Source organism: Serinus canaria, chromosome 1 (assembly GCF_022539315.1).
Source record: "Serinus canaria isolate serCan28SL12 chromosome 1, serCan2020, whole genome shotgun sequence".
Taxonomy (NCBI): domain Eukaryota; kingdom Metazoa; phylum Chordata; class Aves; order Passeriformes; family Fringillidae; genus Serinus; species Serinus canaria.
In genome coordinates, this window is record NC_066313.1 from 24,677,863 (window position 1) to 24,692,696 (window position 14,834).

The following is a 14,834-nucleotide window of genomic DNA, read 5'->3' on the forward strand; positions in this document are numbered from 1 at the left end:
ATAAACCTCTTCAGAGCAGTGAAGTATTCCAGGATATTAAAAACCCCAAACCAAACAAACAACTAAAAAAAACACCCCACAAAATCCAAAAGAAAACCCTTTATTTAGTGAAGCTATATTAAATATTGCCCAAAGACAAGGGTAGTGTCTCAGCCTGTCACTGAAGTGAATCTCCCAGTGTTTCTTGCTGAGGGGACAGAGTCATTTTAATTTCAAATCTCCAGACAAAAACAGAAGGCAAATAAAACCAACTGTTCAAAATAAGTTTATGCAAGGCACAACAAACAAGTATGCTGAGGGAGAGTTTTCTCTGCCCACTTTCAGGGCTGGCTAACCCCTTAGTAAGGAATAACACAGCAAAGGGAGGTATTACCAAGCCAAGAACTTCACAGGAGAAGCTTACAGGGCGGGGGAGGATGTCCAGCTTCTGGAAATACATACTTTTTGTTAAGGATAATAAAAAGCTGCGGGATACAATTAAGGACGTATAGCATATGCAGTCATAAAGGCATGGAAAGCCTTGTTTTAAGACTGACAAAAGGCTGCCGATTATTTTTTATTTTTGTCCCCACAAGTTGCCACTTAAAATCAAGCTACAGGAAGGACACTATACCAGGGATGCAGCTCCACACTTTTCTTTCACAAGGACATTTTTCCACAGTGCACCTTTAATGGTCTATATAACCAGGTGCAGTTACTTGATATTGATATCAGGTCATGTCTGCCTCTCTTTCACCATTATCTTTGTCGTCACACTTTCTCTCCCCCTTGTTTTTTGTTGCTTGTTTGGCAGGAAAGTAAGAGAGGGAAGCGAATTGCTTGAATTTTGGCTCTAGGCCTCTGGTTTTCATACTTGTTTCTGAAACCACAACTCTGCACAAAGTAAAGCAAACAAACATTTTTTCCGAATTGCCTGTTCTAGTCCCTCAAGTATGTATTGTGCAAGTGTATTGCAAAATAATGCAAAAGACTGCTCTAACTTGAGGGGTCAAGTTAACACATGTGGGATTTATAAAGTACGCCTTTCATCTCCACACAGCAAACCCAAAATTTCCAAGGACTCCTTCCAGCAGGTTAGAAATTACAAATAAAAATTAACTAGAAAATTACTAGAACAGCTTCTGTGCAGCTTTAAGTTTCTTTGTTACCCAGGGAAAAGCAGCTCTCTGCCTGCCTAGTTATCCATCTGAAGAGAACAAGTAGGTATGATCTGACCTTTGTGTAACCAAGATGCCTGGAAAATTGCAAAATCTTTAATGACATTAAGGTACCATGATCTTTTTAAATACAGGATTATATAAAAGCCTTGCCAGAAAAATAAGAATAGCTTTCCAGACTACCTGGAACAGGAAGTCCTAGGCATCCTGCAAGATGAAAGAGTTGAAGCAGATTTTTCTCTGAAAGTGTAAGGAAGAACAATTTTCTCAAGTTCCCACAACAGAGAACAATTAGGGCAAGAATACTGACAAAAGATATATAAACAAGTTATCAAAAGCCAAGCCTACAGATTTTGGGGAGCATATAACCTGAAGACATGATGTTCCACCAAAAGACCAAAGAGAGTGACCTTGAAGTCCGCTGGATGATAAAATTCTGTGCTTTCTTAAAAATCAGGCAAAAGTGATGCCTATTGCAGAGACATGCCATTTACAATTTATGCATGTAGTTACGGCACAAAACTTCATTATTGAAATAATTACTATTTGTAGCTTTCACCTTTGAAACTTTCATCTTCTTTTAACCAAATTGAAGTTTTTTCTTAAGCCAACCCTTACATCAAGCATTATACTTTTAAAGAGGTGTCTGGAGAAATCAATATGCATCAGGAAATTTTGTTCATAATTTCCATTAAATATTACCTGTGTGCCATGTTAACAAGTTAATGCCATACAAAAACATCATCATTCACTAGTGTGTGGATTGTGGTCCCCACAATATATGAAACAGAACTATGAGGCCCCAGATGGGTCCCATGCTTGACAGCAAATGAGAAATTTTATTTATTTTAACTCCTGTGTAAAAGATGTAGACAACTTGAGTAAGATTTTGAAACTACAATGTGCATACAAGCATCTTACCCCATGTAGGTTTTGAAGACATAAGCCAATAAGCTTCAAGTAGAAACAAAAAAGTGACTTTCATGACCACAACAAAAGCACATGAACTCTTACTTATATGCCAGGAAATGGGGAAGATAACAGATTAGAGAACATCCTCCTGACATCCTCTTTCAGTTCCTGACCTTTGTTCTATTATGTCTTCACCATCTCAGGAAACTGAAAGCTGCTAATCTGGCTGGTCTCAGTCTCCGTCCAAGCTGCATTAAAAACAAAACACTCCCCCCACACTCAGTCTCCCTGACCCATTCCAAGATTTCTGTAAGATCAGAAATCAGGAGTGTTTAAGTCTCAACCCTCTATTCTTCTTTCACCATGCCGAGTAATTCTAAAGTTTTTTCCTTGCCTCAAGATCTATTTGCTTCTAAAAATTTCTGAAAATTTACTATTATGTCAGAAAATAGTATCCATGATGTAATTCTGTAATATCCTGCTTCACCTAACCACATCTGTCAGTTACCTACCTTGACATAAATCATAGGGAGTGTCTGTTTGGCCCGACTATAATGTCTGGCAACTCTGTATACTGTTTCAGGAACATAGTCCAGCACCAAGTTGAGGTACACCTCATCTTTCTGAAAGAGAATAAAGAAGAAAAACAAATCAGCACTAGATTTGAGGCATGAAGTACAATCAAAGTGTTCAGAGAAACCTAAAAGATGAAAAAGCTGTGGACATTTTAAGTCCCATCTTTAGTGTGTGAACTGCAGTGGAACTATTTAGGCTTTGCTCTCATGCATTCATACTTTTGTCAAACTTATGTTTAAGGTCACGTTAATTGTTCTGGTCTCCTACGTAAGATAGTTTCTCATTATAAATGGAGACAAGGATATAATTGTTCTGCCCAGTCAATATTTTCATTAGGAGACTATTTCAAGGTAACATCTGCATAATTAGTTAAAACAGCCTATTAACTCATTAGTCCCTTACCTGCCAAAACCCAAGAAGTGCAAATTTAAAAGCTCAAAACTCAGCCCCCAAAAACAACACATCAAAAAAAAAAAAAAGTTCAAACAACCTACATCTTTTAGAAATGTTACTTTGATCTTACTGAATTCCCAGCTATTAAGAGATTAATACATATTAACCATTTGTATACAGTAAGCCAGTGTTAAAATTTGTAACCATTCTGTTTACAGGTATTTCTATGTCCCAGTTATCTCCAACTTAAACATATGAACTTATTAATTACAAAAGAGAACAAGCCAAAACCAAAGTCTCAAGTATAATTTTTAATATTTGGGATTTAGTTAGTTAGTTCATGTGAACATAACACAGAGAAACAACAAAAGTAGCTTTATAAGGTACTTTGTTACATAATAAAGTACCTTACTATATATTAGCAAAGGAAAGAAGGAACAAAGAGGACTTAAATGACGAAGTACTATAATCATATAGTGCCTAACTGTAAAACTGAGAATTTTCAGCAGTGTAACAGGTCTTAAAGAGACTTCCGATATTTTAACGCAGTCTTCAGTGCAAATCCTACCAGGATTGTGAATACAATTAATATTGGGGAGTGGGTAAAATCAATTAATTCAGCACAAAAAATCATTTTGAGAGCTAGTGAAGTAACCTCTCCTGTGCCTGTTATTTTATCACCTAGAACTTTCTATAGAGAAAGACAATACATAGAGAATTTATAGGGATAGAAAGAGCACAGAGCTCCCAACTCTTCGACTAGATGTCCTTGTCAGAAGATCCACTGGCTGTCTATATCTTAACACCTAAACCCAAACCTCATCTAGCTACAGCAATTTAATACTACTACTCTAGTGTGACTTGACCCATCACTCACTGCACAGAGTGAGGCGTCCTTCTCTCACAGTGCTCTGCTGTCCTGCGCAAAGAGCAGCAGCCTGGTACATGGTAACATACAGAGAAATGCACACCTTGAATACATTTGCAGAGAACTGCTGGCTTTGTGCATTTTTAAAGGCTCAGAATTCAAGATCTCTGCTCACCCTTATTTGACAATAAAGGTTTCTATTTTCAGGACATTTTAATAGCCCTTACCAATACCTCCTAATAGATCAAGTCACCTTGCATGGCCCTGCCTATGTCATTCTTCCCTACAAAAAAAGAAAAGCTCTTTTCTTAATATCATTGCTTAAATGACAGTGGCAATAGCACAGCACCAAGCAAATTACAATGGCCCACCAACTTGTATCTATCTGGTCTTATCACACTTCTCAAACATAGACAAGGAGCAGCCTCCAAAATCCTGCCTATGCCAGTGCTTCTACCAGTGCCATCCCAGGAAATGGGAACAATGTGAAGGCTTCTGGGGACCAATCTTGGGAGAAGAAAATTTTTGAAATGGAGGATAAGGGACAACTATCAGCAGTGCAGAGGAAATACCAGACAGCTCTGAAACTCCACAGACTTGCAAATATATGCAAGGAAAAAAAACCAAAACCACTTGTATTTTAGCACTCTTCCTGCAGCAAGGAAAGTTCTTCTTTCCCTGACTCTCATTTCAAGCCAATAAAACTCATCCACCGCCTCTTCTTAGGTCAGAGCTTTCAAGGTTTAGTTATAAAATACCAAAAATAAATGTCCTAAAAAATTCAAAGTTAGCTTATGCTGGCAAGGCAATCTGTAAACCATGAGAGAAAACAGTCACATGAATATGAATGCTGTTTGCTTCGGTGTAGATACAACCTGATGAATATGCTAAATGTCTGCCTCTCAGAGGATGGGAAAGTCTTACTGGTGACAAATCACGTCACCATGTACTGTTACTGAGGTTGGTGACTTTGATCCAAGGATTCATGTTTCATGTATCAAAAATATTTACATGAGAGATTAGAGGAAAAAAATGAGTAAAAAATAAATTATAGTGATTTTATAATCCTCTCATAATACAAATAAAACAACACATGTAAAACAGTAAAACATATGATCAGTAAACCCTGTCTACACTACATCACAGCAGTGAGTTTTGAGAACTACAGAACTACTCTCTAGTTCATATAATCTTTGCTTTGCTTTTAGTGCCTCCATTTTTGTTTCTAACTTTACATGCTATTAAAAATGGGACCAATTCAATATCATGACACTTGCACAAAAAACCTTGAGGCATTTGCCTCTTGAGAGATGGAGGCTTCATTTCTGAGTTTTGATGCCATCCACAGCACCTGAACAAACAGTGAGGTGCTGCTCCTTTGTAAATGTGTATCACACAGAACAGAAAGGCACATGAACACCTTTCACTCCCTTATCAACTATCAAGTTTTGAAGTACCACTTGAGGGACCCAGAACTCCAATATGCAGCTATAAAGGCAAGGCTTATGCCATTGGCCATGTAAGAAGTGGCATATTCCACCCCTACTACACGCAACTGACTCCAGAGGTTCTCTTAATGACTGCTATAATGAATTAAAGACTATTCAAGTGTTTTGAGTGACATCCTCCTGATGTCATCTGGCACTGGTCTGACAAACACACAAGAAAGAGTTTTCATGAGCCCTGATACTTCTCAGTGAGCATGAACTGGATGAAAATAAGATTCAAGTTACCTGGATTCCCCTGAACAAGATTCAGGACAAGCTAGGAAGCAGTCATGGCCTGACAAGCTCTGAGCATGATGTAACCTGGTTTGCCTACCTCATGCATTCCTCCTAAACACATATTTTTCCAGTGACCCAGATGAATTGCAATAGGAAACAGGGTTAGCTCAAAGAGCTTGCCAAATGAGGGCAACTGCTCGAGGATCAACTGGGACGATCAGGGCTTATCTTTCCATTACAGGGAACCTCACCACATATTCCACAAGTGACTTGTTTCCATACTGCTGTTTCAAAACTGCTGGTCTGGGAACAAAACAAGGTAACCTGACTGTCACAAGCATGTCTGAAATTACCTACAGAGAACAGAAAAGACCAGAGGAAGCTGCAGCATACGAATTACAGAAAGCAAACACAAGATGTCATTAAGTAACTCACTTCTACTTTAAGACCTTGGGCTCGCTAGCTTTCTGTTGCAGGTAAAATGTTTATGTGTATTTGTATTTACTTTTGCTTGCTGCTAAGATTATGACCATGTAAAAAATACATGGTTCAAAATAAAAAATGGGGAAGAGCAGAATGCCAGATCCTGAAACCCAGAATTGAAGGATTTCATTAGGATTTTGACTTCAGCAATGGGGGGGGGGGGCTCATGTACCAGCATCAAGTGCTAGAAGCTGCTTTTTGTCACTTGACAGATGAATCCTCAGTTGACAAACACTGCTCCAAAACGAGCCACAGCAAAATAATCACTGCTTTGCCATCAAATTACTCTGCACCTCTCAAGAAACATCAATTCAGGCACTGCTTCACTTTGGTGGGAAATACTTAATGGAAGTAAATACGCAACCTGTACCATAATAAGAGGCGTGAGAAACACTAGGACACAAGAGCTAAAACATTTTAGCAACTTCATTCTTCTTCTTGTGCCAGAAGTTGGAGACAGAACAGGATGAAAGTACATGAGTATTACACACAATGTGGCTGAGGACTGAGTAAAATTGAAAACATCGCCTTACTGACAAAGGAAAGGCTGGAGGTGCCAAACTCCATTTTAGAACTCTAGTCTCTTTCAGTCCACATGAGTAATCTGTTTAAAGCATCCTCCAGTTGTGGTTGAGGCCAATATAAAGAAACAGCCATTGAATTAAAGTAAAGCAATGGATACTAAATTCAAAGATTCCCTTCTCTAGATTGTTCCTTGCAGTGATAATTAAAATACTGCTTCTCTGTGATCATCCCCTACCTCAACAAACCCCAAATTGATTCAAAGTGGTTCCTACAAGCTTTTGTTAGCTTTTGTTTTCATTTATCAGACACACTACATTTACAACATGCACGTATAAAGCAGCAACCAATATTAACCAGTCACAGTCCAACTATTTCCCCTATTTACCACCATGATGATAGAAGCCAGGGAGGTCATATATGCCAAACACCAAACTAACAGCAAAAGGAAAATTCTTACTCTGAAAATATGCCAGTATCTAATAAGATGTTGGGAGTATTCCTGAACTGCCACGGCTATGTGGAATCTAAGGAAAACGTCTCTGAACATCAAGTAATAGGGTAAAAAAGGTTAAGAAACTATTCTGGGTGCTCTCTCTTTAGGGTGACCATATTTACTGCTCAGCATTTGGGAAAAGTGGTGAACATGCTCATTTCAGTTTTCATCTCCTGGCAAATCAGTAACAGTGTGACAGTGGTTCTGGTGTGGTTTGGGATGGGTTTTTGCTTGTTTTCATTGGACTCCACCTCATCAGCTGTATGAGCATAATTGAGAGGACATGAACAATACAGGAGTTTCTTAAGCTAACTTTGCATTAGGAGAAATAAATGTGGAATTGCACACTGAAGAAACTCGCTTCATATGCCTACTCAAGCTAAATGCACACAGACAAGCCATGTACCTAAAATTAAGTAATATGCCTCCAAAATGTACTTCTCATTACTAAAATTATTCCAAGGCTTCAGTATTAGGGCTGTATAAGGGTAAATAAACCAATCAGTTTATCCGGGAGGATTTTTTATTTAGCATATGACAGCACCCCACTGACGACGTTTCAGGGATAGGTGCTGCACAGAGCGGTTAGTGACAGGATGCAGCAAGGTAAGGGTTCTGCCAAAAAGCACCTGAGGGATTTACCTTTGAGTTGGAAAGCAAGAAAATGCCTTTCAGCATTTAATGCAGACTATGCCTTTTTTGAGAGTGCATTATTCGAACACTGGAGTGTCAGCATGAGGTAAAATATGCCCTTCACCCTGATGCGGGCATCTAGATTTAGACAATACACAAAGGTCAAAGTCACAGTTTTTGCCCTAGATTCAAAAAAAAATTATTTTACTTTTCTTAAAGCCACAACCAGCACACACTTCACACCCCTTTATCAAGCACCATGAGAGACCCACCTTCCTTCTCTTATCTTGAAGACTGACATTGTACATTAAGGATACAAAAACTTTGGACACACTTTCAAAGACAAAGCAAAAATTTGCAGCCTTCCTACTCTGACTACTGAGTAGACATGATACTCAAGAAGTATTTGAAAATGCAAAATATGTGCTAGCTGACCTTATTTGTATGAAGGAATGGTGACATCCAGTGGCCACGTGTGACTGTTTTTACTTGCAGTTTACAACTACATCTATTTCAAAACAGAGCTTTGGCCGCCACCAAAGAAAAGGGAGTGTAAGCCCAGAGATACAGTTGCAGTTTCACACAGATAAATGCAAGGGTGTAAGAACAGTTGAACACTCAACTTCAGTGTTCAGAAAGATACCAATACTTTTCTAATAGTACTGCAAATATTGGGCAAAGTATCTTTTTTGCTAATCCCTCACACTTCATGACTGAGTTTGAGAACTGAGATCTGTACCAAAAGTTCTGTTCCTATGCCTACTTGTCAAAACTTACGAAATTGCTCTGTAATGCTCCTTACTCTTCAGCAAAAGACAGTCATGTTATATAGGTAGGAACTGCCAAGTGGGTAAGCTATGATGGCAGCATAAGGCCAGAAATCAACTCTCCCAATAAAATCAGTATTTAAGAAATTAGTACTTAGGAACTTTCTTGGGTCTTGTTTAAAGCCAGCTGGTTTATATTATCTACCTTTGATCCCTGAAAGAGTAGAGGTTCTTCGGTGATGCACTAAGACATTCTTTATCAGAAAAAAAAACCAAAAATTCTGACCTAGTTTTCTCTAAAGAGCAGCTACTGTAAAGGAAAAGGTCATGCATTACAATAATTTGGGAATCCCTGATGATTGTTTATTTTATGCCCTGTGAATTCCTTAAGCTTATAGATGCACTTCCAAGGAGAATTTCTATGAAGTTGGAAACATCTGTCCAACATCTAAAAGGCGGGACTGAGCTATCATCTTTGACATAAGTGATCTGTGGATATTTGAACCCCAGCTCTCAAGCAGGGACTGTGCCATAAACTGGTCATAGGTCTGTTGGAAGAGATGATGTTCAAATCACTGGACTGTCCTGCACAACTTGTGATGAAACAAAAAGTAGAGTCTTTGGAGATCCATTTGTTTTCTTGCCTGTTCACCACCTTCCAGAGTGAGTATGAATTTCTGAATCAGGATATATCCATGACAAAAAGCCAGACAAGACAATACACAATAATGGTGCAAACTACATGCCTCCCTCAGGACAAACAACACAAGCTGCTTTCCTAATGGCCATCCAACACTGGGAAGATGAGAGCAGGAGCTAGAGCTGGCAGAGAAATGAGTCGAGAACAGAAGAGCGACCAACCAGATCTACTGGATGGCTCACTGGCCTAGAGAGAAATCTCTGAGCTTCCTATTTTCACTGCATGCACCTCCTACACTAAGGATCTAGCCACTGCTGCCTACTCCACTCTTGTGAAGCCCTACCACAGGCAGACAAAACTGCTATTTCTAATAACAAAACCTACTCAAAACCAGAGACAGCTCATAACTACAACAAAGGAAATTCCCAGCCTGTTGCGAATCCTAACAGCAGTAACTGATAATCATTATATGATGACTGGTGCCCTTTTTGAAATGAGCTTGGCAGGCCTCAGGCAAGGACTACAGAGATACCAACATCACAAAACTCCTCATAATTGGCATTAATTGCTTCTTTGTTGACAACACACAAGATCTGCCAGGGACTGAATGAATGGTAGTTACTAAATTAATCTCTAGTGATGGCCCTTCAGCACATTACTAGGCTGGTGCAAAACATTCACAGAGACTATCAGCGCAAAATTGGGCTCAAGGCTCTGGTAATTGCCCTTTTTATGCAGTAACTTCTTTTTCCTTCTTTTTTAAAGTTCAATAAAGAAACCAAATGGTTCCCATTTTAAACGAACAGATTGTATGTTTTACATGAGGACTCATCTGAACACTCCTGCAAAGAAATAATGGTGATGTTCATGCCTCTCTGAAGGTGGAGGATATAACAGGGATGTAACTTGCAAATCAGAACGTCACTCCCTTCTTCCGAACTTCTTCACTGCCATTTAATCCAGTGCTGCCAAAGCCCATGAGATAGTGCACAGAAAATTATAGATGCAGCTCAACATGTATCTCCTGCATGTTTATTTTAAACTTCAGCCTAAGTCTATGGGAGTAAATTTCCATCCTGAGTCTTCATAGACTTTTGGCTACATGCCCTAATAGCTAAGGCTAAATAAGACCTGACATCAATTAGAGCATGAGAAGGGCCAGCTCAGCCTCCAAAAAAGTGTCAGCATGTTGCCCGTTTGTGATCTCTCTGTGCTTCCATTTTTGCCTTGACTCCTCTGAATACTAAGCCACCTTAAGAAGGAAAAACTAAAGGACACAACCACAGGTGCAATTACTTAACAAAAATTGTATTTACTTTGATTTGATGCAGAAACAGATCACTTCAGTAACTTTTCATCCTCTTTTGGACAAAGCTATGGATCAATCAGTCTATTCAACACTCTAAAGTATCCATACAAGAAAAACTGACAGTTACGAAATGCCCAAAGATCTAACCAGAAACAGAGAGGGATAAAAAAGCAGGAATTAGGAACTCATTTCAGGTTTTACACAACTGAATAATTTTACTTGGCAGCTACTGATTTAAGAAGTTAGGTCATTCTATAAAACATCAGGGAATACTCTTAGCAAAGGAGTCAGAGGAATTATTTCCTCTATTCATGTTTGCCCTGCCTTGGAACATGGCTTGAAAGGTTCTCAGCAGAATTAGGCTAGAAAGGACAGGTGACAAGACCATCCTCCCCTGCAAAAGTAAATCAAGACCTACATTTTTGTATCATGCTAAATGCAAAGCAGTTCCTGAAATTAAAGAAATGTAGCAAAAATCAACCCTGAAATATATGCCTTCCTAATACTCTCTCATCTGCAGTGGAAAGCTGATAGGCAAACCATGCATCTTGTTCAAGATCTTATCCTAAGGCATAATACCAAAGCTATCAAACAGTGGAGCTGGCTAGTCCTAAAATCCTACTAATTTTCTCTACGAATTACCCAGAAAACTAAAAATCACAGAAATACAGCACAGAAAAGTCTTGTGACTACTTTCAGAAGAAGAAGCTTTCATATACCATTATTTGGTTGTATTTTGCTTTCAACCCATTATTTGGTTGTATTTTCTTTCCCTCTGGCTCATTCCACCAGATATAATTACACATTTTAGAAAACTGAAAAGCATTACAGCTATGAAAGTCAGTGCACTGTTATCAGATATCTTATACAGCCTCAAAAGAAGGAAAAATCAGAATCTACTCTGACAAATTCATTAAGGAAGAGGCTTTTGAAAAAACTGGTTATCCAACAGGTCTGACAAATGTCTATAAACTTTCAAAAAGAAGGAATCGAGGAGGAAAGAGCTTATAGAAGCAACTTGAATGCCAAGACTGTCAACTGTCATCTTACTATAAATTACATATCTCCTCTGAGCACTATTAGACCAGAAATTATTAGTCAAACCTAATCAATACTTAGTACTCAGAAGAACTTTTTATATCTATATATACACATAAAGGTATAAATATGTGTGCCTGTGTGTATATATAGACACACAAACACTTTATTGCTATATAAAGGCAATATAAATTCAACGATGCTCAGGCAAGAGTGAGTCACCCAGTCACAGAAAAGAAGAAATCAGTCAAAGCCGTCTTTGATACATGATTTTCATGCTGCTAAGGCTTGATGGCTTTTGTCAAAAGAAGGAAAGAAGTTTAAGCAAACAGGAGAGATAAAAAGGAGAGTTCATTACAAGAAAAAAGAAAAGATAGGGGGCTCAAACCCTTCAACCAGTTCCACATAGCCTGCAGAAACAGCTAATGAAGAGCTCCAAATCTCTACAAACTAGCACTACAAGTTGGACACAGCTAAGGAATGGTCTTAATAGCAAGTGGTTTTTAAACTTGTTTTTCTATTTGATACTTTTCCAGTTTTCCAATCAAGAATGAAACCTCCTGTGTTGCTAGAATGAAGCCAGTTTTAAGGTTCCCCAGTGTCTAAAAATGCCTAGCAATTGAAATACACTAAAGTGATTGTTAGGCTCATGGCTTTCAAAGAGTGCCAGTCTGACTAGATATGGAGAAATCCTTTGAGGTATCTCTAAATCAAGACATTTAACCTTCTTGAACATGTGGAAACACCCCCGCCACCAAAAAAAACAAAAACCCAGAAAAAAACAAACAAAAAAAACCCCAAAAAAACCCCAACCCAAGAAAACATAAACAACAACAACAACAACAACAACAACAAAAATACCCTCACACAATAAATAAAAAAACCAAATCAGCAAACAAAAAAACCCAAACCCATCCAGAAAGAGAAGTTTCTGGGCTTAGGGATGCTGGTGTCAAGCCCCAGAGAAGAAGGGAGAAGTCCAAGCAACATGAACCGATGGAGTAAACGCAGTGGCATTAAAACCTTTATGCAAAAGAATGCTTGATATATAAGTATCACAATTTAATTAATGAGATCAGCAGTACATGAGTTGCCTCTGAGACTTTCCCATAACTGCTAGACTTGAGTTAATTATCACAAACACAGATTAATGGCAGAGGACCATCAAGTTCTTCACAAAGACTGTCAACAATTGCAAGCCCAACTCATCACTACACCACCACATTTTCTGCTATACAATTCTTGGATTTTTATATTACTCTTCCCTTGGACTTGCCTTCAATAATCAGTTTATATAAACCTGTGGGGACATACCATCTATATCTGCAACTGCTTCCTAAACATCCTTCCTGGTTACCAGATGGGACATTACACTTTTCTCCTTCTCCACCCCACAAACAGACAGTTTGATTATGAGGGAAATGATGCTATTGCTTCCAAAAACTGACAAAAGCATGATAAGAAATATTCTCCTTCCTTCTCACATCAACTTGAGAACACTAAGCTTCTATCTAGAGCTTTTCCCAAACAAACTCAAGCCCCTTTCCTCCTAGCAGAGGAGCAGTCTGCTACAAGGCAAGAACAGCAACCTGCTATACCCCATAGACCAAGGAGGAAAAGCTGTGGCAAGCTCCTGCGCTAACACTCAGCTTGTGTTTGCTACAGTTTCTTCTGCAGGTGTTTCCTGAGAGCTGCAAGAATAGGCAGGAGTCACGCACACAATCACAGAGTTATCTTCACATGCTGCCACCTACATGGAAGTACTTGCAAGCCAATTATGTGTCATTTTGTACTGAACTGCAAGAGACCTTGCAACCTGAACGGCAGCATTACACTGCTGATGTTCTGCCGGGTGTGTGCTGGCCCCGGGGACTGATTCCCATTTGTCCTATTTTGCAACAGGGCAGCAGTGGAAATCTCAAAGGTACAGAGCAGAGGCATGAAGACCAAGGAGCAAAAAGTAACGTGAAAGAAAACTTCTCACTGAAGCATAAAGATTCATTGGCCATGGATAGAAACATTTTTAAAAGCTACATCAGTGCTGCCAAAAATCAGCCACAAGGATATGAAACAGCAGAATGGAAAATCCAGTCTCAAGCTCAACTTCATTTAAAGATTTCCAAAAGAGTTTTTCTCAAGTTACTGTTACACAAAAGCTCCTCGGACAGTGTTCTGAACAGTTTTAACATTCCACTCTTTGCAGGAGGTTTTTGAAAGCCCTTAGATAAGGCAGTTGTCTCATCTGTCCAGGAAATTCTACTTCACTTCAATTAAGTTACAAGCTGTTTTAAAAATCTCAACCAAACCACCAACAAAATATTCCAAACCCAAGCCCTCCTTCACAGCATTTTCCTTTTTGTACTCATGCTACTTGAAGAATTTTTGTTTACGAACAAAATACAGCTTAAAAAACAACACTACACTACCAACAAAACATACATAGCTGAAAATTGTTAGCACCATCCAAGAGCAAGGAAGGAAAGGGGAGCTTGTTAAAAAAAAAATTTAAAACCCTAAATTATATTTCTTCTTGAATGCTGTAGTTTTGCAGGCTCCCTACAGGCACAGGCAAGGTACAGGGCCAGGTCCCCCACAAAACACCTCTCAGGTAACAGCAGATCTCCTCCATTTATCCCCTGTGCACAGCACAAGACAAAAACAACTCATCCTGGAGACCTCAGCTCCTTTTCTGGCTCCAAAGACCATGAAAGGGTGGGCTGCCTCTCCCAGTCTGCTGACTCACTTCATGAACCTGCAGTTAACAGCCTGCCAGTAGTTATCAGCTCTCATATACAGCCCTTTATAGCACTGTGGACAAGTGTATCAGCATCTGAAGACAGCTAAGGGTGCAATCTGCCTTAAAAAATGAAAAAAAAAAAAAAAAAAGGCAGCATTTAAATAAATTATCTAAAAATTACATAAATATTTGATATATAGAAAGATCAGAGAAAATTCAGAAGGTGATCTAGCACATTTCCCAACCTCACAGCTTTCATTAACTCCCACACAGACCACAATGACTTTGCTTTTACTGGATGATCCTGCTTTAAGGATACGGTTGGATCAGATGTCATCTTGAAGTCCATTTCATCCTGAATTCTCCTATGATTTGTAAAATGCTGATGCATACTTAGATAAGGAATACATTATAATTTCACATTAAAACTAAACCTTGTAACCCCTTCTTAAACAAACCAAGGAATTTTTAAACCTGGACTGAACGAAAACAAATGCCAGTATTTACTTCTTGAGAGTCATTAAATCCAGCTATTTGCTCTTTCTTCTGGAGCACAAACATTCTGACAAATGACACAAT

The 14,834-nt window shown here is 38.8% G+C and overlaps 1 protein-coding gene across 2 annotated transcripts in view; it reads right to left on the reverse strand.

Annotated features, from left to right (window-relative positions):
• GSK3B (glycogen synthase kinase 3 beta) overlaps positions 1 to 14,834 on the reverse strand; it is a 148,489-nt gene that overhangs the window by 53,477 nt on the left and 80,178 nt on the right. For both annotated transcript variants that reach the window (XM_009102590.4, XM_009102589.4), the window contains exon 4: positions 2,582 to 2,692. In XM_009102590.4, coding sequence (XP_009100838.1) covers positions 2,582 to 2,692 — 111 coding nt within the window. The remainder of the gene's footprint in view (positions 1 to 2,581; positions 2,693 to 14,834) is intronic.